General features: G+C 39.8%; 1 protein-coding gene across 3 annotated transcripts in view; it reads left to right on the forward strand.

Moving 5' to 3' along the window:
- Nucleotides 1-25681, forward strand: part of LOC138175983 (enoyl-CoA hydratase domain-containing protein 3, mitochondrial-like) — a 129985-nt gene that overhangs the window by 83074 nt on the left and 21230 nt on the right. The window contains exons 3-6 of one of the 3 annotated variants that reach the window (XM_069106641.1): nt 5320-5395; nt 13180-13301; nt 15359-15456; nt 23171-23371. In XM_069106641.1, the coding sequence (XP_068962742.1) occupies nt 5320-5395; nt 13180-13301; nt 15359-15456; nt 23171-23371 (497 nt within the window). Of the gene's footprint in view, nt 1-5319; nt 5396-6322; nt 7232-13179; nt 13302-15358; nt 15457-23170; nt 23372-25681 lie in introns of those variants that run through there. The other 2 variants (XM_069106642.1, XM_069106643.1) reach the window with 2 other exon arrangements.

Consider the following 25681-nt stretch of genomic DNA (forward strand, 5'->3'; position numbering starts at 1 on the left):
GGCCTATTGACCTATTGTGAGAGTCAGAGTGGTTTGGCCCAGTAACCCTGAGGGTCTCTCCCTCCCAGATTAAATTTTTTTTTGACTAGTTAAAGAGGACCTTAGCTTAAATATTCCAGACTCCAGACCCAGTGTTCTACTCACTATGCAACTTAGCTGACTGATGATGCTCAGCTGGTTACTTCACATAATATAATAATTCACATAATAATGATACCTTCTCATAAAATGAAAAAATAAATGTCAAAGCTGACAAGAACAGAAACTGATATTCACAGGGCCATATTTGACCTTAGATGGGTTGAAGGCCTGAAGCCTCCCCTCTTACACTGCTGTCTCTCATTAGACACCATCTAGCAAGAAGAAATCAAAGGTAGAGAGACATAGACAGAGAGAAAGAGAATGAAAAGGCCAAGGCACATTAAGTTTGTTCAAACGTGCCCCCAGTTCCAAGTTGACAACAGTAGCCAATCTAAGAAGCTGTTATCTGTCATGTGGTTAGCAGACCTGAACCATTTACAGAATGTCTACATGTGCTGCAAAGTCTCTCCAAGACGTTTGTATTACAGAGCATCACAACTCACCAGGAAACAGACTCTGCAACCTCTTTCACACAGGGAAACACATCAACTGAGCTCTCCAGGACTGACTGACCAGTCCCCCACTGCCCATTGTCTCTTACAACACAGTAATATTCCATTACAGTTATATGCCACCATTTGTTTAACCATTCCCCCAATCAATGGGCATCTGATTTCTTTATTACCACAAAAAGTGATGCTTTGAACCTATGTAACAAAAATTATAGCAGTGCTTTTTGTGATAGCTGACCACTTCAAGTTAGCCACCACCTACTGCTATAAGTGGGGCAGGTAGGTGGGGCAGCAGATAAGAGTGCTAGGGTTGGAGTCAAAAAGACTCAAGTTCCAATCTGGCCTCAGATACTTATTAGCTGTGTGACCCTGGGCAAGTCACTTCACTCTGCCTCAGTTTTCTCATCTGTAAAATGAACTGGAGAAGGAAATGGAAAACTACTCTGGTATCTCTCCCAAGAAAACCCCAAATGGGGTCACAGAGAGTCAGACATGACTGAACAGCAACTGCTATAAAGCTACAGTATTCTTACCATTCTGTATCTTAGTTTTTCACTATGTTGGAATATATATAGTTTTCCTTTCTTTACTTCTTCCCTCAACTAATGAAGCACATTCACCAGTAAGCTTTCTTCTTGGAACACTCATATGTCTTCCAGAACAAATGAGGTACCATACAAGTAACTATTTATTTCTACTCACATGAGAAGAAATGTCCTGATGTTTAAGTTCCCTTATAGTCTAAACCTATGGTTCTGTGTTTGCTCCCTCCCCAGTTATATGGTCCTGGAGTCAGGAAGACTTGAATTCTAATCCAGCCTTTAGAGACTTATTGGCTATGTGACACCAGGGAAGTCGAAAGTCATGTAGGTGTTTCGGTCTTCTCAAATGGAAAATGAATAATAATAATAATATCTACCCTCCAGGGTTGTTGTAAAAATCAAATGAAATAATATTTGTAAAGTATTCGGCACAATTCCTGGCACATAGTAGAAACTTATTCGTGCTTGTTTCTTTTTTTTTCTTTTTTACCTTTTGGAGGGCAATTGGGGTTAAGTAACTTGACCAAGGTAACACAGCTAGTTTTTTTGTGTTAAGTGTCTGAGGCCAGATCCGAACTCAGGTCCTCCTGACTCTGGGGCAGGTGCTTTACTCACTGCGCCACCTAGCTGCCCACTTTTTTATTTCTTTCATTTGTATTACCAAGACTCCAGAGCTGTCCATCTTCCATCTCTTCATCTCTTCATCTCCTCTGTTGCAGTATCTCCTGCCTAGCACCAGTCATCCCCGTTTCTAATCTCTACAACTGACCCTGTTGATCTCCACAACTTTTTTCACTTCATTTGTTCCCTTTCCTCTCTGTCACTTCACAACTTTAGTACAAAAAGCATGACCTTTTCTAGGCACTGCACAACAGCACACTCCTTTTGTGCTATGGACAAAGAGAACAATGCTAGTGCATCAGGTATGTAATCTCCAGACTTCCACTCCTCTGGTTCCTTTCGGGCTTTGATGTAGAGCCTGGACATCTTCAGGATATAGAAAAAGCATTGTGTGTGTTGTGGTTGGGGGTGGATTTGTCAATCCACACAGTAGATGATTTGAACTTTATTCATATCTAGGTCTCTCTGGGACAAGCATATAATAAACAAATCCAGTCTGTTGCTGGTTATTCAGGAGCTACTTTTTTTTATTATCAAAGATGCTTTCTTCTGTTATTTCCCCTGGCTACTTGTGAATATAAAATCATTCTGGAAGTCTAGACATTCCTGAAGTATGGGCTCAAATGGCCACAGTTTTATTGTATTAACACCTCCACCTGCATCCCCTCCCAAAAGCATACAGGCAAAGAAAACCAGTTTCTACAATCTTTAGGCATAAGTCTTTGGACTCAAACAGAATCATAGGGGCAGACCTTTTCCCTTCCAAGTTTTATCCCAAGATCAATTGCCTGACCCCATTTGAAAATCTCTATTTATCTTCTTCTCCAGTCATAATGAGCTGGCTCCATAGAGATTATCTACAGAAACCTGGAAGGTGCTATTTAGTCATAAGTTCAGGATTTGCTGCTTATATCAACCAAAAGGTAATATATTTTATGTCATCTGTGACCTGCATATACTTCCTGGAGAATAAATTTTGATATGCAGGCATCTACTTTGTCGGTGACTAGGGCAGACAATATAGGGAAGATCCCCCAAAATAATTATGTTTCACTCATTCATTTAACCACAATTTTAAAAGCACCTACCATGTATATGCTAGGAATTGGGGAAGAGGAAGAGGCAAAGATAAGATATAAGCCTTGCTCGCAAACTCCTCATCATATTACTAAACTACTTCTTACCCAATATGTGCCATAAAGACTATAAAAAAAATTAGGCTTAATTTATATTTGGAAAGTGACTAGTGAATTCAAATAAGAAAACTCACATTTTAAGACTTTTTTTAGTTTTAAGTGATAATAAAAAGACAAGTTTTATAGTTATTTATCATTAAAGAAACACTTTTATTTCAGCAACCCCAAAATAAGACACTATTATTTCCATGTTAAAAATGATGAAACTAAGTCAGAGAAAAGTTAAGTGACTCATCTTTGGTCATACATACAGTTATAATAAAGTAGCAAAGTCAGAATTTGACCCACGTGTCCTGACTAAATCTATGGGTCTTTACATCATGTCCCTTTCTATTCTATCATACTAGTAAATATCACCCCACTGGATTTTAGTGGGATTTACACTATTCTGCTACTTAAGGGTAGAGAGAGGAGGAAGGGAGAAGAGTTGGAAGCAGAGCCTGGAAAAATCAGGATCCAAAGGACTCTACATTAAAACTGTTTCCAGTCCTAACATAACACCTCTTAATCATCTCATTATATGCTTGTCTTGTAGGGGCCTGGAAATCAATAAAAGAAAGTTCAAACAATATACTGTGTGAATCTACAAATCTGTCTTCCAACTCCTTTTTCTGTACCCTGTGGACTCCTCTTGCATCAGGCCCAAGACACCAGGATCCACAGAACTGTCTTTTATTCCAGATTATTTTTGCAGTGTTCTGCCAACAATCGGCATGTCTTTAAAGGAAAAGCAAAAAGGTAGCAAAGACACCTCCGTAAGGCAAAGGAAGGCAGGTGGCGAGGAGAAGGAGAACATAAATCAAAGCCAAATGGAAACCTGCCAGCAACCCGGAAATCAAATTGTGTCAAAGAGAAGGTTTGCACAGGAAAAAAATAGATTAATAGGACAATGGATGGGTGAGAGGAATGACAAGAAATCTCAACAAGAATTAATGAGAAGTAGAGGAGGCTCCTAGAAGTACCTTGAATGAAAAGGGCCAGGTATTGCTCTGGGCTGGACTAACATTATAACAAGTTATATTGACATTTGCCTGAATAATGCCGCACGATCTACCTCAATTGTCTTTTTTTCTACCCTAGTGACATTCTGTGGGGGTAAAACAAAACCCAAAAGAAATGGGGTAAGAAGCTTTTGTATATTCAAGGGGCCAATTTTAGGTAATAAGTGTCTCCTTATTATCCGACATTTAGCAGCAAGTACTCCCTAAATACATAGCGATGGTAAGCATTACCATAGAGGCAGCTAGATAGCTCAGTGGCTAGGGCACTGGGCCTGGAGTCAGAAAGACCTGAGTTCAAATTTTACCTCAGACACTTATTAGATGTGTGACCCTGGGCAAGTCACTTAACCTCTGTTTGCCTTGATCCACTGGAGAAAGAAATGGCAAACCACTCCAGTAGCTTTTCCAAGAAAACTCCATGGACTATTGGTATGCTGTAATTCACAGGGTCACAAAGAATCAGACACACCTGAACAACAACAAAGCATTATCACAGCACTGCTAAAAAGTGAAATGGGAGCTCAAAGAAGAGCCTGAAGCATAACATTTATATCCCAGCCTGTTGGATCACAAGATGATAGAGAGAGGTGCTGAAACACAACTGTATGGTCTGTGATGAACTTTTGTGTCTCTGTGTCAGTGGTGAATACACAGATCAGTGAAGAACAAGCAGCAGGGCATATTTGATAGCAATATAACTTGAAGACGAACTGTTGTTAACAAGAAATGTTGGGGCCGCTAGATGGCACAGTAAATAGAGCACACACCCCCACACCCCCACCTCCACCCCCCCGAGTCAGGAGGACCTGAGTTCAAATTTGGCCTCAGACACTTCACACATTTACTTGCTATGTGACCTCAGGCAAGTCACTTAACCCCAATTGCCTTGCCTTCCCCCCTCCAAGAGTAATAATAATAATAAATGTTTAACAAATATTTGCTAAAGTGAATAGATTAATATGTTTGATGGCTTGAATTAGTTCTGTCCTCCTCATGACCGCTGAGGCATCCAGGTGGCACAATGGATAGAACACTAGACTCAAGAGTCAAGAGATCTGGGTCAAATTCTGACTTTGTAGCTTACTATGACTGTGACCCAAGGCAGGTGACTTAACCTCTTTCCAGCTTCAGTTTCTTCATCTGTAAAATGAGGGAATTAAGACTCTATGACCTCCAGCTCTAAATCTATATTATCCTATGGTATTTAAGTACTTATGGTTGCATCACTGCAACCACGTTGCTGTACCTGGATGTGTTTAGTTAAAATGTACATGATTGTCTCTTTTTGTATCTGCATAACTATTTAATCACATCTGAACTTAAGAGTTTTAACATTCTCCCTATTCTGTTGCACTTTGTACAATAGATAATATTCATGATTATGAGGGCATAACCAGAAAAAAAGACAAGAAAACTTTCTCAAGTGAGGAAGAAGCAATAAGGTATGGATATTTTAAGCTACATTCCAACTTTACCCTTTCTTAGGTACTTATTTACCCTTTAAAAGGTTCTCAATTCACCAAATATACAACAAGCATTTATATGTTAGATATTATGCTAAGTGCTGGGCATAGGAAGCCAAAATTAAAAGCCTATGCTTTTAAGGTCTCACATTCTAATGGAGTTCAGTTAATAGCTTTAGTAGGCTTTCCCACTGTACTTCCAATATCTTTCCAATTACAGGATTATCCACATTTTTATGAATTGTTGAAAAGTGCCAGTGGCTTCAGAAATCCCTTGGAAAATATAGGATTCTATGCTTTTGTTATGTGACTTGCTCAAGGTCACACCTCTAGCAAGTGTCTGAGGTCATATTTGAACTAACATCTTCCTGACTCCAAGCCCTTACTACACAATCATAATGACAAGCTTGGCCATGAAACAGATGAGAAAAGGTACCTCCCTCCCTTCTTTGTAGAGGAAAAGAACTATGGATGTAGAAGACTAAATATATGGTCAGACCAGATGTGCTGGTTAGTTTTGCTGAAATACTTTCCCCTCCCCTTTTAATTCTTTGTTACAACGGATGGTTTTTCAGATAAGGAGAAGGAAGGCATAATTTTCAGAAATTAAGTGATATTAAAATAAAATCAATAGAAAATTTCCAGTTTCAGTCTTTTGCAAGTTTAAATTTCATACATTTATCCAGCCATTCTTTCGTTCGTTCATTTAACAATATTAAAATCGTCTTGGGGATGATAAATCCTCTTTAGAATTTAAGCTCTTTAAGAGTGAAGACACACGCACACAACACTCTATATCAGACAGTGACCTTGGAGCCTCACGAGCATTCAAAATAAATCAACGAAGATAAATTCGTAGCAAGCTTCTGCAGTGTGCCCGTGACTAAGCCAGACCGATGCAGCCTTCTGTGGGATACATCTGCGGGCACCCACAAGGCTTTTAAACTGAGTGAATGTGAAAAAAATAAAATGTTATTCAGTTGGTTCTACATTTTCACATGTAGACGACCTTGGAGCTACCGCACGGTGGATTTTGCGGTGGATGAGAAGAGAACAATTTGTAGGGCCGGGTGGGTGTCCATACCTCGGTGCCATTTACTCACTGATGATTTTTCTCTCTCAGATAAGTGCTTGGCTTGCTGGAATTGCAATCCTCAGGCAATCACTTTGTTACTCAGGAAGAAAAGGGAAGGAGTGGGAGGGAGATGCAACCAATACGCACCCCCAACCGCCCCAAACAATCCAAGCCAAACCAAACATCGACCACAAATCAGGCAGAAACTACCAGGATTTAAGACCTGGTTCCTTTTTTTTCCTCTCTCGTTCTTTGGCTGGGGGACGAGTGGTGCCCTAGGCGCAGAGAGATCGAGAAATGTTAGGCAAATATACTTTCTTCCCCGGTGCCAGGGGTCGAGGGGAAGGCAGTCACGAGCGCACCGCCCCCTCCCCGCCCCATCTAAGCCTTGGGCGGAGAGAGCCCTGGCCTTTCCGGCCTCCCCGGGTCTTGCTGGCTGGCCGTCCTCCGCCCGGGTTAGGGGCCGTCCCTGCCCCCTGGCACAGCTGCAGAGCGGGTCTGGTCGCCTAGGCGTCAGCAGCGAGCCCAGCTGGTCTACGTCCCTCTCCCGTCGCCGGGCTCTCCAGTTCAATGGCCGCCGTTCTTGGCCTGCTAGCCGTTAAGGCCCGAGGGCCCAGCTGCCTGCTGCGCTGGCCACGGGCTCTGCTGGCCTCCCGCACTTGCAGTCGGGGAGCTGCCGGGGCCAGGCAGCCTCAGCCCGAACAGCAGCTCACCATCTGTCGGCAGCTGGATGGCATCAGGTCAGGCTCGGCGGGGTCAGCGCAGAGCCTCCGCAAACAGCCCCTAGCTGTCGGTGGTTTTATGGGGACAAAGGCGGTCATGGGCATCGGCTGCCCCTGGGCACCAGGAGTGTATGGGTAGTTCTTTGGATGGTGCCCCCCAGAAGCTCTTTGCCCGCTGCCACAGAAGTCGGGGCTGCAGAGCGGGCCGAGAAGCCTGCGGGGGAGGGGGAAGACAAAAAGAGGCCAGCTTTTCCAGAAGGGTTATTCCGGAGCTCAGGTTCCTCATTCAATTCCTTCCATTTCAGGAATGGAGATGGAGCAAATGGGGGTAATATACGTAAGGAGATTTCAGACCTCAAAAATAAGTATATAAATGTTAGCTCTTACTATTTGCCCCCACCAACATATCCTGGGGGCTGCACATTTAGGTGTCTGCCCGGCTGCTGTGTCTAACTGCTTCGGCAAGTATTTATAATCTGGGAGAGCTGAAGGGACGCTTGAGGAGTCCAGCCCATTAACTGCCTCCTGCAGCAGGGCAGACCTTAAACTTGCTTTGTTACATGCTAGAGGGATTTATGGGAGGGTGGTTCAGTCAGTCCCAAATACCTCGCATATCTATGGTCGAATTAAAAAAAAGAAAAGAAAAGAAAACACATACAAAAAAAACCCAAAACAAAACAAAAGCCAGACCTCAGTTGTAGGTGCTTCCTGGCCAAGTAACTATGGAAGTGCCCTCAGAGGAAGGCCTGTGACTTCTCAGGAAGTCCTTCAAAACAATGTTACTTGCCTCAAACAGCTTTGTCCAGTGTGTTCAGTGACATCAACAGATCACTCTTCATAACTTGCTCTGGTACTATGGGGTGTGTGCCCTTTACCAAGGTTACATTCCCTGTGTGGTGGTAGTTAACAGAATAAAATATGTACAGAATAGTACTCACTTTCACCCCACCCCCTTCCCATCCTATCTTTATATCCCTTTTTAAAAAATTCTCTTTAAGGTGCTCACAAGTACACAGTTGTTCCCCCACATCTAATCACATGGGTCTGTCAGTTAACCAACAAGCATTTATCATGTGCCTGGCTAAGCACTGAGGACACAAAGAAAGGGGAGGGAAAGAGGGAACTAGGCCATGCTGTAGATAGAACACAGGGTTTAGAGTCAGGAACATCTGAGTTCAAATCTGTTCTCACTCACTAATTATATGACCTTAGACAAGTCACTTAACTCTGCCTCTGTTTCCTCATCTGTAAAATGAGCTGGAGAAGGAAATGGCAAACCACTGCAGTGTCTTGGCCAAGAAAACCCCAGATGGGGTCATGGAGAGTTGGACACAACTGAAAACAGCTAAACAACTCTCAAGGAGCTGGAAGACAACATACAACAATTATTTACAAACAAGACACAGGATAAATTGGAGACTGTCTCAGGGGAAAGGTAATGAGATTGGCAGAGGCATCTGGAAGAAGGTAGGACTTTAGAATATTGAAGGAAGTCCTCCCTCCCAAATACACCCCTTTGCCCAATGAGCCAGGGTTCCCCAACATTCCCAGTATTGGGGACACCAGGATATGGTTCACTACCCAAGATGTTTATCTCAACATTGATATGGTTGCATATGGTTTCCTTAAAAGGCACAAAAACTTAGGAACTGATATGTAATGTGAAAGGGAATGAATTCTAACTCCTCCATGCAGAATATCTCTGTTTCCTCTGTGTATTCAATAATTTGAATCCTGACTGTCCTTACAGAAGATCATAAGCTTGATTCCTGGCATAGCATCTGGGTGGTGACCAAATGATTGGGTCAAAGGCTCTGACCTAAGGAGACCCACAAATGAACCGGAACATTTTTCTCTTCCATTACACAACTTGCACATCATAAAAAAAAATCTAGTTTCCATTTTAGAAACTCTGACTCAATCCCATTACTAGAATGTGTCTGTTCCTAGCAACGGGGTCTGTACACCATATTCCGGTAGCACCACATGTGTACTTGCCCTCATTTTGGCAGCTATGCATCAGTAGACCAATTAAGGTATTTTGTGAATCCATGGAAGTGTTATCACTGGTTTCACAATGTTTTCTACTAATATATTGTACTATAATTTATTGACTGTGGTTTTAAGATTGTCAAGCATTTTGAACTGCATGTTTTGAAGGAAAAGTTGCATAATAAAAAATTAAGGCCAGAGTTATTTTCATTTACAAGAAAGTGATAGGAAGTATAGAAGGAGGCCTTTTCTGGTCTTCCCCCAGGCATCCCTCACCTCCCACACCACCCAACACCCACAACCCCCAGTCCTTTCCTTTTGAGATTTACCTCCCATTTATGTTGTATACATTTTGCATGTATATATTGTATGTATATACATATATGTTGTATGTACATATGTACAGTTCTTTACATGCTGTCTTCTCTAATTAATAATGTGAGCTCCTTTAAGCCAGGGACTGTGTTTTTGTATTTCTTTTTTCCCCTAATGCTTAGCACAATTGCCTAGCATGTAGTAAATGCTTAATAATGATGATTGACTGACTGATGAACTCAAAAGCTCTGGATTGGGAATCCAGGAGAGACTTGGATGAAAATCCTGCCCCTGACAGTTATGTGAACATAAGACAATTCATTTAACCTCTTGTCCTCAGTGTTTACATTTGTAAAGGGGGGCCTAATGTAGCAGTTACTTCACAGGTTTTCATAAGGATTAAAGTAGAATAATATGTGGAAAGCATTTTGCAAAAGTTTGACACACAAGGCCTGGCACATAGTTGGCACATTGTAAATGTTTATTGATTAATTATAAAAATGTTATCTATAATAATAATGGGCAGCAAGGCAGCACCTAAGAGTGCTGGGCCTGGAGTTAGGAAGACTCAGCTTCCTGAGTTCAGATCTGGTCTCAGATACTTAATTGACTGTGTAACCCTGGGCAAGTCACTTAACCCTGTTTGCCTCAGTTTCCTCATCTGTAAAATGTGCTGGAGAAGGAAATGGCAAACTCCTCCAGTATCTTTGCCAAGAAAACACCAAATGAATGACATCAGGAAAAGTTGGACACATCTAAACAATTAAAATAATAATGATGAAGATGGTTAATAAATATAATAGGTACATCAGAATCCCATTCATTTGGGAAAACATTATTAGTAGATATTTTTCATATTATGTTTTGTTTATTTCCTCTTAATTTTTGGAGACCATTGAGCACACAGCCAGTAATAAACACTGTAACCAATAAGCTAAAAAATGTGTAAGTAATAAACACTTTTTTTCATTTCAAAAGAATTGGTCATGGACTGAAGAAAAGGCAACCACTATATCTGTTAACTTCCATCCACTACAACACTTAATCTCACTTCAGTTTCTTTATGAAATTTAAAAAGGAATTGGTGAGGAGGGTTATACAGTTGATTTCTGAGGTCTGGTCCAGCTCTAAGCCTCTATGATTCTGTAAACCATTAAAATCTATTCTTCTTACTTGGAATAGCTTAGTTAAAAAAAAAAAACAAACTAAAACAATGCCTAAGTAGTCACAAAAACTAATTTGTTATTTGCAAGTCAACAAGTATTCTTTGTTGCTTAGTCATTTTTTAATTGTATTCAACTCTTTGGGGTTGAATTTTTGAATATTTGAATTCACTCTAAAGTGACTTACCCAGAGTCACAGCTAGTAAGTGTCTGAGGTCAGATTTGAACTCAGCAAACAGAACCTTCCTCACTCCATTTAGGGACTCAAATCTATAAGCCACCTAGCTACCCTTAAGTATTCCTTAATTACTTACATATGGTCAGTACTTACTTCTAAGCTCAAACAATGTGATTTTAGACAAAATAGTAAACCACTGTTTGTCAAATTTCCTTTCTTTTTTGTAAGATGGAAATATGAGACCTCTTTTGATAACATTACTTCAACCACACAAGACTTTTAACTTCAGCATGAATGTGAGAAAACTATCTATACTATAAATGACTAAGTAATATAAAATGCTCTTTTTTTTCTCCTTCATGACTTTCAGAATTCAGGTGAAGGTGGCAACTGACCAGTAGGAAGCAGAATTTTCTTCTATATGTAACAGGTTTTCTCCAGCAGTCACTGAGATAGGCCTTTTCCCTTTCTTTCCTGGTTCTCGGTAATAGCCTTACAGGCTTAATTGGAACAGAAGTTTCCTCTTATGAACAGTGCCATTGAAACTACTTCCATATTGATCATCTGCTAAGTACTACACAATGAATTTCATGCCTTCCTCTTAAAAAAAATTTTTTTAAAAGACCCAGACTCTAGGCCAGAACAGGATGAGAATTAAAATAATTCACCAGCCAAAGTGCTAGTAAGACATACAGTCTTAGTTACTACCAGGTGGGCTCACTCTGAAATGCTCTCCTGGGGATGGGGTGGGGGGGAGCGTACAGCAACATGGTGCCTATTGCAAAGGATTTAGGGGGCTTGGATCCTTTCAAAAATTTTGCTTTGTGCCATGAAATTTACTTTGAGCTTATGCCATTGACAGGGTGGTGGTAGCCTTTTTGATGTTTCCTGAGGCAAGAATGCTTTTTTCTTCCAATGGAAACGTTTATAAGCAGCATCATGATATAGTGGGGGAAAGGGCTGGATTTGGAGACAGAGGACTGGAGGTTAAATCCTATTTTTGCCATTTACTTGAGGGGAAAAAGACCAGTTTAGCTCTCTGGGCTTTACTTTCCTCTCCTTTAAAATAAGGGAGTTGTCCCAGATGACTCAGGAGATACCTTTCTGTTCTAAGCTTGTGATCCTATGGCAGTTCTCTTGGCTCTCCCAAATGGAAATTTTGAGCTGAACTAGCTTAAGATCTGCAACACCTTTCATACATAGAAGTAAATAATGTTTATGCAAAACAAGAGGATGAACATCAGACCCATTTGAAGAGAACCATAAAATTGAAATGACATCCTGGAACTCCCCAAGAATCATTATTATTCTGATTGAACTGGGATTAATTCAGTCACCGATGGGGACGGTACCAAGGGATGTTATTTATGGAGGGACCAATTGCCCTACATTGCAGTGAGGAGTATGAAATCCATCAAAAAAGGAAAAAATAATAATAAAAAAATCTAGGTGGAGAGTGACAGGAGACTGATGTCAAATATAAAACAGTGAAATTGCATTTGACTCATTGCTGATTTCTGTCCTGTTTTTATAACAGCAATAATAATCCATTTCTGCATACAGCCAACAAGATGATGATCAAGGTTATTAGAGTCAGCACATTGGAGTATCAGGAAACAGTGATCAGGCAACTTTGTGTGTACGAAGGCATTTTGTTAGATGATTTTATCAAGAGTCCTCCAAATATAAATTTGGTCCTTTTGTTCTCATATGTTAGCAGAATTCTGCTGAATTATAGGACTCCATAAAAAGGGAGATGAGAAATGCTGTTACGGAGGCATCCTGACAAATGTGCCAGTTTCTGTTCTCCCCTAGAATGGGTGATAGGAGCTCAGGGGAGAGGGAGGAGGAGTTGTGGTCATATTTGACTCTTTTCCTAACCTAATTCTGAAAAACAGCTGGAAGGAATCAGGTGAAGTAGCTGCTGTTTTGTCAGATTCTTTCTGTCTCCTGCCACTGTCATGCAAAAACTTGGAGCTTCTCAGCAGAGGACAATGATTTTAAAACTACTGTGCCTTGTCCTTTCCATGGCGGTGACAGCAAGGTTTCTGACAGGAAGCCCAGAGAAAAAGAGAAACAAATCAAGAGAGGCGGATAAACCCAACCCTACCTTTCAAGTATTCTTTTCCTTGTTTTGACTTGAGTTGTGACTCCAGCAAGTTGACAGCTACTCTAAATTGCAGAAACTAAGCAGTACCAGATTGGTTTTTTTTTTCCCTTTCTTAAAAAAATAATTCCCAAATTGGAAAGGAAATTGGAGGGGTTCTAACTTGTTTTGAAGGATGCATGACCTAGTAATTATAAAATGTTCTTCACAGGACCATTATCTTGAATAATCCAAAGAAAAGAAATGCTCTGTCATTAGCTATGCTGAAATCTCTCCAAAATGACATTCTCCATGATGCGGAAAGCAAAGATCTAAGAGTCATTATCATTTCAGGTATTTTCTTAATAATAAGAGTTTGGTCTTGAGAGTATATTTACCTATCCCAGAGCTCTACTAGTTTCAGAAAAAGATTTATCTCAATTTGGAGGTTAACTTGGCAATTCAGTCATATTTAGATGGAGAATTTTTAAATGCTAATTTCTAGATGTGAAAAATATGATTGGGACCTTGGCAAAATTGTTATCTGAGCTATAGATTAGAGGATCATTAATAATAAGCATTGATCAATGAGAATATTTCTTTTCCTTCTTACTGTTGGATGGTGTACATTGCCAGTTTCAGTAATAATGATCTCACTCTCAAATTTCAGTAGTTGGTTTGTAGGGCACCCTCAAAAGCTCCACTTCTCCCCCTGTCAAAAAAAAACTTTTTGGGGGGATAACTTTTTGTATACCCTAAGTTTTGTTTTGTATCGATGGTTAGCCACCAATCTTTATTTGAAGAATGTTAAGTAACTAGGTGATTTGTGTGGCATGGTGGTGTTAATGGTGGAAAGAGAATTTGCCATTAGAACTAGGTTCTCACATCCTAGTTTCGTCACTTTGAGCAATTCACCCCAAAACTCTGATATATCAGATGACTTGCCATCTTGGGAAAGGGGGAGGAGAGGGAAGGAGAAAAAAATTAGAACTCAAATCTTATAAAAGTGAATGTTGAAAATTATCTTTACTTGTAATTGGAGAAAATAGAATGCTATTAAGTGGGGAAAAAAACAGAACAAACAAAAATAACACCAAAAACCTCTGATACAAATGTTAAAGCACTATATAAATGTGAGTTACGGACATCTGCTATATGGACACGATGCGTAGGTCACCTACCTCAACTGAAATATGAGAGAATTGGGTTAGACAACTATTAATGTGCCTTCTAGCTTTAATATTCCATGCCCCTGACTTTAATAATAATTTATATTGATAACATTTATATAATGCTTTTATAAGTATAAAGTACTTGTCTCATTGTCATGACAGGCCTGTGAGATTAGTAAAACAGTGTTGTTGGTTTTTTTAATCCCCGTTTTACAGATGAAAAACCAGAGACCCAAAGAGGTTGGCTAACTTGCCCAAAGTCACGTAGCTAATGAATGGAAGTCAGAACTCAAATGTAGATCTTCTGACTCTGAGCCATATGCTCATTCTGCTCTACCTAGCACTGGCCATCCTGGTTGCTGGCCACTTGTCTGCTTGTACAGGGTGCCCAAACAGCAGTCCTGTTAAAGGCACAATAGTTTTCAGTGGAATTTCTTTTTAGTGACCTAATGCTTACAGAACAGTCTGTGCCTGGGAGTCTAGTCATAAAAGACTTGAGTTATAAATCCAGAAAATGTTTATACAGTCTTGTACAATGAATTTTAGTGGGGTGGCTAGGTGGTGCAGTGAATAGAGTACCAGCCCTGGAGTCAGGAGGACCTGAGTTCAAATCTGACCTCAGATACTTAACACAAAAACTAGTTGTGTGACCTTAGGCAAGTCATTTAACCCCAATTGCCCTACTTTCCCCCCCTCCAAAAAGCAAAACAAAAACAAGAATGAATTTTAGTTTTCCCTTTTTAAATTGTATACTTCCATCAGTTTCCCGTTCTGATTTTGCACATGATGTCACTTTTAGTTATCATTTTGTTTTTGTTCAGTTGTGTCTAACTCTTTGTGATCCCATGGATCATACTGTCTATGGAATTTTCTTGGCAAAGATACTGGACTAGTTTGCCATTTCCTTCTGCAGTGGACTAAGGAAAACATAGGTTAAGTGACTTGTGCAAACTCACATAGCTAGTAAGTGTCTGAGGGCAGATTTGAACTCAGGTCTTTCTGATTCCAAGCCCAGTGCTCTAGCCACTGAACCACCTAACTACCTCCTTCAGTTATCATAGCATAACATTAAAATATCTGTTCAAGCCAGCAGATGGATGTCAGAATGTATCAGGTCCCAGGGCTCTATGAATATCTTTAAGTTAGTGTCAGAGAGTAGAAATACGGCTGAATTTCCTAAGACTGGCTTTTATATTTCTCTTATTTTTTTCTCTCTCCTTTGGACTTCTTTTTTCCCAGCTGAAGGGCCTGTATTTTCCTCTGGCCATGATTTAAAGGAATTAACTGATGAGCAAAGCCAGGATTACCGAGCTGAAGTATTTCAGACATGTGCTGAGGTGAGGTAACCAGCATTGCAAACTTGGAAATAATTATGGCAGTTTATTTTCTAGTTTAATTGTATTCATCCAGATCTTGCCTTTCTCCCTGGTGGCTCATGGCATTTCACAAACACATTGATACTCTTCCTGACATCCATGTGAGTCAGTAGAGCTTTCCTCCTTCCATAAAATAGAGAATTAATGTCACTTAGTCATAGATCATTTTGTCTGGAGTCTCCCATTAAGTTTGTGATAGAATGAGGAGTAGAATTAGATCGTCTGTACTCAGGCTGGTACCATGGAAAGGGCACTGAACCAGATCCCCTTTCCTCCAACTTCTAGTACCTCTCTCCTAAGATCACCTTGTATCAACTTGGTCTATATCTTCTATACACTTATGCATGTTTTTTATTTCTTCAGAGCCTAGCATAGTGCTTGGCCCATAGTGGGCATTTAATAAATTTTTGCCCAGTGACTGATTAGTTGACTGAAGTCAGGAGATGTGGGTTCCAATCCTGACTCTGCCATTAATTTTCTGTATTACCATGGACAGCTCATTTAACCAGTCTGGGTCTTAGTCCTCTCATCTGTATGATTCAGGGGTTGGACAATGATGCTACACTTCCTCCCAGCTCTGAAAGTATATGAGTGTCAGTCTTTGCTTCTAGGAACCACAGAGGATGCCAAAGTTTGTTTTGACCAAGTTATATAATTTTTTTTTTCCACATCAGGACTACTAATGATGGGGAAGATAGTATTTCTTCCTTTCTTTCCTTTAAGAAATTGAGAGTACAGGTGGCAGGATGGAAGCAAAGCCAGATGGAGAACCCAACTCCTTGTAGACACTCTGCTCTTTTGTTTACTCTTGAGGCTGTCTCAGTGTGCATGACTAACATGGAAAACCATTGAAGGCTTTAGTAGGAAAGGAGGGACAGGTCCTTGTTGTTGCTTTGACTTCCAAGAACTTATATCTCTAGGATTTCTTTCTGTTCTATTTGAAGTGCAGTCACCACTCAAAGGTAAAGATGAAGACTCAGAACTCCCTATGGCCTAGACTTGAAGTAACGGGGCCAATCATTGAAACTGTGCTCTGGACCTGGACCAGTGGTGTCAAACTCAAATGGAAACAGATCCTTGCAGCTGAATATTAATTTAGAAAACTACAAATTAATATTATCTATGTTGTATTATATTTTTCATTTATTTTGTTACACATTTCCCAATTACAGTTGGTTTTTTGTTTGTTTGTTTCCTTTGTTTTTGGTGAGGCAGAGGGGAAATGTGACTTATCCAGGGTCAAACAGCTAGTGTCAAGTGTCTGAGGCTGGATTTGAACTCAGTACCTCCTGACTCCAGGGCTGGTGCTCTATCCACTGTGCCACCTACTTACCCCACTCAAATACATTTTAATGAGTTTGATACCTCTGCCTTGGACAACCACCTTCTCCCTATTTCTCTCTCTTAACATGTTTTCCCTAATCTGCTGGGGACTAGAAGTACCTAGTATTCATTTGGCGTTTGTTTGCCTGATTTATATTCTGTAAGCTATTTATTTAAAGGGGAAGTTGCATGATACCTTCCCTCTTCTTCCCCCCCCCCACCCCTCCACCCTGGAAACCAGCTCTAAGAGGTTGTCTTTTATTAAAAGATACTGTTCTCTTCCCAAAGAGGAATCATGGTATATATAGCACAGGGGTTCCTACATTTTTGTGTCATGGATCCCTTTGACAGTCAATAAAACCTATGAACCCTTTCCTAGAATAATATTTTAAGTGCATAAATCGAATCTGCAGACTTACAAAGGAAACCAACTTTATTGAAATATAGTTATCAAAAAAAAATTGTTTTTTAATTCACAGGCCTCAGGTTAAGAACTCCTGGTAGTAAATAAAGTAAAACCCAGGGTTAAAATCTCACCTTGGACACTAACTATGTGATTGCTGGGCAAGTCACTTAACCTCTTTCTGTCTCCATTTTCTATTCTACAAAATGAGGAGGTTAGACTTAATGGCCTTGTAAGCCTTTGACTCTAAATCCATGACCATATGACCTACATGAGCTAAGGTCTCAAACTGGCCTCCCAGAGAAAGGAAATAAAATCATTCATTCTCCTTTAGAGGGTTAAAGCTCACATCTCAGTACGCTTCTTCTGACCCTCGGGTAGGCAGGTTACAAATAACTTAACACACAGCTTAGAATAGAGTGCTTGCCTCACAGAAAAGATGCAGTTCATAAACACACACCTGGACCCATTGCAGTAGAATGGGAGAAGGAACATATTGATTCCTTTAATACCATTTCTGAGGAAATCAAATTGTCCTGGATGAATATGTGCACCATGAACTTGTGCAAGATTTCAATTTCCAAATGTAATCAACAGGCAGATTGGAACAGAATGAGTTAGATATTTCATTGTTCAGTTCATGCATGAGAAAATTTGATTTTTGAGAGGAAGACATAGGAGGTGTCTGAATTTGCTCAGCCCCTAACAAATATAGCATCTTTGGGACAAACAACAAATGTTGCATGAGAGTTAAGATAATTATTTACAGCACAGGGTGGGAAAAGGAACTTGAGTTAATTCAAGAATGCTAAGTGTGGTCATTTGAAAAGCAGAGATAATAATTGACGGGGCTGTTACAACACTTTGGCCCTGTATCAAAGAGGCCTGCTCTGTATTTTTGTGCTTGCTTTCTTTTCAGGTTTAAGGACTGAAATGGAGGTCCAAGTAAGGGCCTGTCCCTTTCCTTTCACAAATAAGATAAGGCTGTGATTATGCCAGTAGCCTCTTCTTTGCTGGAAGTGGGGGGAAAAAAACAGTGTTGCAGATAGAATAATCGAAAAGGCAGTTGACTTAGGAAGGATTATCAAGTGTATTTATGTATTTGTTATTAATCAGGCCTCTCGTTTCTTCTCCCCCTGGCTGCCTGGTTTTGATTGCTTCACCTTTTCTTTGTTTCCCTAAAGATGATAGGTAGGCAGAGAGATTAGATGTGATGTTGAACAGACAGCTATCCTAGTAGTGACTTGTGTTAGTTTGCTTTCTGAAGGACTAAAGCTTAGTATTAGGATATATTTCTTTTATGTTATATTAATTTCAATTGTTCCTATTACCCCCATCCAGTGTTCTAGCAGTAATACTCTTGGGTCTTTCCTATCCCAGCTCTGTGACTCTATCAATAGATATCATTGTGACATTACAGCCTCATGAGTCTAGTGGAAAGAAATTAAATTAGATTATTAGAAAATGAGATACTCATTTTTAATAAATTCTAACAAATGTAGAATTTTCCATGAATAAGAAAATTGACCTTAAAAAGTAAATTATTTGAGGCAATCTCATGAAATTAAATGAAGACTGCTTTTGTGGGGATAGGCCAGACATGTTGGATTTTAAGTCAGAACACCTGGGCTTAAACCCCAGCTCTGCTAAATATTCCCTATCAGACTTTTAGCAAGCTGCCTAATTTCACTGGGCCTTGATTGCCTTATCTGAAAAATGGAGAGGTTAGGCTAAATTGATTGCCTGTCCTTCAGTTTCTAAATATATACACCTATAGGGGCGGCTAGGTGGCACAGTGAATAGAGAACTGGCCCTGGAGTCAGGAGAACCTGAGTTCAAATTTGGCCTCAGACACTTAACACTTACTAAGCTGTGTGACCTTGGGCAAGTCACTTAACCCCAATTGCCCTGCTTTCCCCCTCCAAAAAAAATTTATGTATATATATATGTGTGTGTGTGTGTGTGTGTGTATATGCATACAGACCTATAATCTTTTGGATTATCCTTTCATAGGAAAGAAGTCCAAATTTCAAGTATTTAAGTCTTACTGTCTACAAAATAACAAATTATCCTATAATTTATTAACAAATAATCCTGTGATAAGAGTAACATTATCTATAACATTACAGAAGAACTTAAACTGTGCTTGCTACCTGGAAACAAAACCTATTCAAAAGGAGCAGATTAGTTAAAATGGAGAGGAAACAGTAGCTTTGTATATTAAGATATAATGATAATGATAATAACTAACATTTGTATAGTGATTTAAGGTTTACAAAGCATTTACAAATATTGTCTCCTCCATCCTTACAATAACCTTGAGAAGTTCCATTATTATTCTCATCTTACAAGTGAAGGAACTGAGGCACAGCAAGTTTGCCCAGGGTCGTACAACAGCTAGTATCTGAGGCTAGATTTGAACTTAGGTCTTCCTGACTCCAAATGCAGCAGTCTATCCACTTCACCACATTGCTGCCATGTATATATATACTCATATGAGGAAATTACTCATATGAGAAAACCCAGAAATCACAGCAGGGAAAGCAGGGTGGAAAGCATTGGATAAAATTCAATTAAGGGACAAACAGAAGTGATTTTGTCATCAGAGTATCCTACAAAGCACCTGGCTGAAAGGGGAAATAGACAAGAAATGCAGGAAATAAAACATAAACCTAGTCCTGAGAAATGACAGTAATTAATGATAGGAAACTTTAATTGCCTAAGCATTTGATAGATCTCTCTCTGCCAAAAGTATATAATGCTAGTATAATATGCTAATAGTTTCTTAACTCACCTTAATAATACCTTATTTACTTTCAAAGAGTGGAAACACCAACAAAGGGAGATTTTGTTCTAAATGTGATTCTGACATAAAGGGAGGAACTGGCTACTTGTAGCAATGATGAGAATCTTGGTGAGAAGTGACTGTTTCATTTTCGAACCTGCTTTTTAAAAAAGGGGAAGAACCTGCCTCTTTGTAGAGCCTGGATTTGTTGCTATATGGTTGAGACTTTATTTATGACTTCCCCTGTAGAATTGTAGCCCATAGTATCATACCTCTCTTTCCTCTAAACTCTTATATATTGTTTGACTGTCTAGACGTAAGAAAGTAATGGAGGAAATGTTAATAATGCAGATTGAACTTTAAAAAACTCTTATGATGGGGGCAGTTAGGTGGTGCAGTGGGTAGAGCACCAGTCCTGGAGTCAGGAGGACCTGAGTTCAAGTCCAGCCTCAGACAATTAACACACACACACACACACACACACACACACACAAACTAGCCATGTGACCTTGGGCAAGTCACTTAACCCCAATTCCCTCCAAAAAAAGCAAAAAATAAAATTCTTGTGAGCACACACACACACACAGAGTGAGTCAGTTGTTAAACACCACTCTCATAGTCTCACTATATATTCTGTCCTAGGCAGACCACCCCTAACTACAGACCACCTGTTTGGTAAAAAGGGCCACATGTTAGGATGGATTATGATTAAATTGGAGACCAGACCAGGATACTTAAGAAGGTAAAGGTCAGACTACATGAGGATTGTTTGAAGACATTGGGGATATTTATTCTGAAGAAAAGAAAATGTAAAGGGGACCAATAGTTGTCTTCAAATATGTGGGTCTGTCATGTGGAAGAGAGATTAGCATTTGGAACTGAGTGGATAGTGCAGAGAGATATTTCATTTAATGTAAAGAAAAAATTCCCTAACAGTTAGAACTATCTAAAAGTTTAATGGACTGCCTTTAATGGGCTCTCTTTCATTGGAGATCTCCAAGCAAAGAGAGGATGATCCATACTTATTGGGTAAGTTGTAAAGAGGTTTCTCATTCAGTACAGATGAATTCAGGTACAGAGGCCAACCTCACTAGCCTAGAATTTGCATGTTGCATTATCTTCCTTTTGGGTTTTTTTTTTGGAAAATCAGGACGTTTGCTGTTCTATAGTGTTACAGTACCTTTTCCATTCTTCATGGCCTAGCAATCATATCTGCTAAGTCTTTCAGTAACTGAAGAGGTAGCTCCTCTGGGCCAAGTGGCTTGAATCTGTCAAGAACGGCTAAGTAATCTCTTACTATCTCATTATTGTCTTAGGTATCCAACTCCCTATTAGCCATTTTGGTTCTGTCCTTTCCAACATGAAGGCCATTCTCTTTTTTTTCCACTTTTTGGAGGGGGGAAGGCAGGGCAATTGGGGTTAAGTGACTTGCCCAAGGTCACATGGCTAGTAAGTGTTAAGTGTCTGAGGTCACATTTGAACTCAGGTCCTCCTGACTCCAGGGCTGGTGCTCTTTTCACTGGGACATCTAGCCACCCCCAGGCCATTCTTTTTGACAGGTTAAATGGAAGCAAAATTAAAATGAAGCCCTTCTCTCTGTTCTTAATTGTTATCCTGTCCATTCTGAACTGCTTCCCTGTTCTTTGATTTCCCCCTTTTCCTTAATAAAAACTCAATTTTGTCATCCTTGGCTTTCTTTGAGAGCTGCTCATTTTGAGCCTTCTCAGTTCTGACACAGTTCTTTAAGTACCATACCATACTTTTGAATTCACCCTGTTAGCTACCCTCATTTCCATATTCTGTCCATATCCTTTTAAAAATCCAAGTTGGTTGGTGAATTCTCTATGCAGCCTTATCAGTCCCTTCAGACAACTCCTATTTTTCTTTTTCATCAAAACTGTTTCCCTTTATGTCTTCATAATTTCCTTCTTGAGAGTTTCCCTTCCTGCACTGACTTCCCCTGTAAAATTGTAGTCCATAGTGTCCTACCTCTCCTTCCCCTGAACTCTTAGAAATCTGCTCTCTTAAAATCTAGGGTGCATGTGAGACCATGGCTATGTTTCCTCTCCTTCTCCACCACACAGTCTAGGATGGAGTAGTCACTTCCTAAACAGACAGTTACTTCCTGCTAAGAGTCATATCTAGAATAAGCTCCCTTTTTTATATTTCAACTTTCAAGGGATATAATTGTCAATAAGGTAATCCAAGAAATGCTGTGAGAGATTCTGGGCTTATTCTTCCAACCAATACATGCTTTTAGCCGGTTACATATGCTAACTATATATTCCTTTCAGGGTCCTAGGGACACCCCTGAGGAGGAATGGGGTTCTTTCTAATGGTTTCTCCTCAAGCACCCTTTTCTGGGATATTGTCCCCAATGTCAATCACCAGCAAATACTGTCCCAGTATAATTTGTCAGTGCCAGTTAATATCTCTTCAATATCATCAGTTAGCACCCCAGTATCATTTTGAGCAGTGTACCATCAATTAACTTTTTGGAAGGGATATTTACTGAGAAGATATAGCAAGAGCAGAAGTATAAACACTCCCCCCCCCCCCCCCCCCCCCCCCCCCCGAACCAGGAGGCATGTTCTCTCCTCTACTAACTCAGTCAATACAGAGAATAGACTCAAAATGAAAAGTGTTCACCCCTCCAATTTCACTGTCAAATTCAACATAACATCTTGGGCTACAAAGCTGATCCACTTCTGGGCTTAAAGCCCCAGGACTATGTTGGTTTACTGAGTTGAGTGGCCTGGAAGCTCTGGTATGGACCCCCATATTACTAGTCCTTTGCCCTTCTGACTACTCAAAATGTCACAGATCTTGTACCAAAGGAAAGAATACATTAACAAGAAGGTCACATCTCAGACACTATGATAAACTGGTTTCTTCACTAGAGAAATTGTAAATTTCATCACAGTAAAAATTTTTTAAAATGAATGAACCTGGTTTATCCTTCCCCCCACCCCCCAGGATTAAATGAGATACTACATTGCTGCTGAGACCTCTTCAAACTCTACCATTCTATGATTTTTCTATTCTGTGAAAATACATTTAAAACCATAAGCTGCTCTAGAAATGCGAAGTGGCATTATTCTTAGAGTTGTTAATATCAGCTAATTTCTGAGTGGCAGTGAAATTGATTCATTTTGCTTTTTCAGGTCATGATGCTAATTCAGAAACATCCTGTCCCCATCATTGCCAAAGTGAATGGTTTAGCCACTGCTGCAGGCTGTCAGCTGGTCGCAAGTTGTGACATTGCCCTGGCAAGTGAAAAATCTCATTTTGCAACTCCTGGTGTGAATGTTGGACTCTTCTGCTCCACTCCAGCAGTTGCCCTGGGGAGAGCAGTTCCTAAAAAGGTAAATCACTCCTTTGTTTGTTTGTTGTTGTTTTTGATTTTTGGAGGGGGGGAGGTAGGGCAACTGGGGTTAAGTGACTTGCCTAAGGTTACACAGCTAGTTTTCATGTTAAGTGTCTGAGGCCGCATTTGAACTCTGGTCCTCCTGACTCCAGGGCCAATACTCTATTCACTGTAAATCACTGAGTTTTTTCCACTTTTACTGTCCTTGGTAGATTATTTCAGAATTCACTTGACCATAGCCTCAGAAAATTGCTGATATTTGAGTGATTTTGCCTACAGCATAGCAGGAGTGGACATTATATGGGAACATGGCCTTTTTTGGAAAGTTACTAAGAAGTAGAGAATGTCCAGCTGCTTCCTCCTTGACATCCTCTTGTGCTGCTATGTAACAGGGTAGATTTGTGAAAAGTCACATGTATTCCAGTAAATTGGGGGATTTTTTTTCCTATTGGGGGGAGGAACTTTTATTTGAAATAACAGATCTTACTTTCATACAACTTAATATCTGCCTATCAGATACAGTAGAACCCCTGTACAGTGCTAGTGTTTGGGGACAGCATTAGCACTCACATTTGATCAGACTTATTATAGTATATAGTTTTGTTTCAGGGGACTTGATTTGACTTATGGTAGGACAACTCTATGAAATAAGAAGCCATGTTATAAAAGGGTTGCAGCACATCAGGTATGAAGACAAACCTCATCTTCAATTGCCTTTCTCCCTCAAACCCAGAATGCCTCCCAAAACCTTCCTTAGGGACAAGTTCTTCCATTTCCTCTGCTGAGCTTTGTGGTTCTACCATCATTAAGTCATATTTATTGAGCATCCTTACATAGGTTTCCAAAGTGTGTGATACCACCCTCTGTTAGGTGATGGGGGGGAGTAGCCTCAGGTGCATTTGGGGAGGTGTTGAATAAAAATAAGGGGGCAATGGAAGCATAAGGAGAGAAGAGAAGAAAATTTTGAAAAATCATTTGTACATGTTTCATCAGTTGTATAACAGAGTTAAAGTCGTGGTGATTTCATTATTCTCCAAACAAACACACAAAATGCAAGTTATAACCAATCAGTGGTCAAGTCTGCCTACTGGTCTCAATAAGCAAGTCTTGGAAGGCAAGCATGTCGTGTGTTGTCGGGAAGTCCAGCATGCATCAGCAAGAATATGTGTGTGAAATGACTAGTTTACAATACCATACTATATGGTTATATGATGCAATATTGCATCACCAAAATTTCAACACAGGAAAAAAACACAAATTTACAATAAATTATTAAATTTAAGTTGTATAATTTTAAAATATTTATTTTTTTAAATGATGCAAATTTAAAAAAAAAAACCTAAAGGGTTAAAGAAAGCAGATTTCCATGGGAGTGCTGAGTAATTTTTTTTAAGGACCAAATAAGCTTGGGAACCTCGGGTTTAGATGCGTAATCCTGTACCAAGGTACTACATTAAGAAATTTCCCTACTAGCTCTCTTCATACTGTAAACCTGTGAACTGCAGAAGTCCTTAACCTAAGCTCTTTGAAACTTATTCATGGGGGGCAAAGGGGAAAGAGGTGTAGGTGTGTAGACAGACAGAGAGATGATAGATAATGATAGATAGACAGATGGATAGATACTATATTTCAATATAATTAGTTTCCTTTGTAATTTTGTGTATTTAATTTTATGCATCTAAAAACATTGTTTTGAGAAGGTGTCCACAGGCCTCACTAGATTGACCACAACACACACAAAAAGGGCTAAGAACCCCTGCTGTTAAATGAGAGAGTGTCACATATAATATCTGTAAGGGAAAATCGACTATCTAGAATATATTAAAAAGTTGTACATGTGCCTGGGGCACAGAAAAAATGAGACCCAAGGGAAATCAAACCAGCCACACCGAGTAATTTTGTAAGGCCTGCCTGTCTTTTACATTGTCCTCTATTGGGCTTCGTTAGGGGTGTAAGTTTGGGGGAGAACCTAGATTTAAGCACACATACTTGCAGAGAAGTAGCTGCAAAGTAGATGATGACAGCATTGCTATTTTACCAGAAATGGTGATATAATAGTGATTCACTATAAAGATTCATAGAATTTGAAAGTTGGAATGAATAGAACCAGTGAGAATTCAGCAATTTGATAAAAACAAGGCTAAACGTTTGTTTTTTTACCTTTAGAATGGAAGTTCCTTGAGATCAGGGACTGTTTTAACTTTGCCTTAATATTCCCACTGGGCCTTGTACTTAATTAGTACTTAATAAATGTGTACTGAATGAATTCTATTTGGAAGAATAAATTAGATGTACTACACTTTGTACA

The sequence above is a fragment of the Petaurus breviceps genome, unplaced genomic scaffold, assembly GCF_028583685.1.
Source record: "Petaurus breviceps papuanus isolate PSGF00001 unplaced genomic scaffold, PetGlider_PUasm1.0 80, whole genome shotgun sequence".
Lineage (NCBI taxonomy): Eukaryota > Metazoa > Chordata > Mammalia > Diprotodontia > Petauridae > Petaurus > Petaurus breviceps.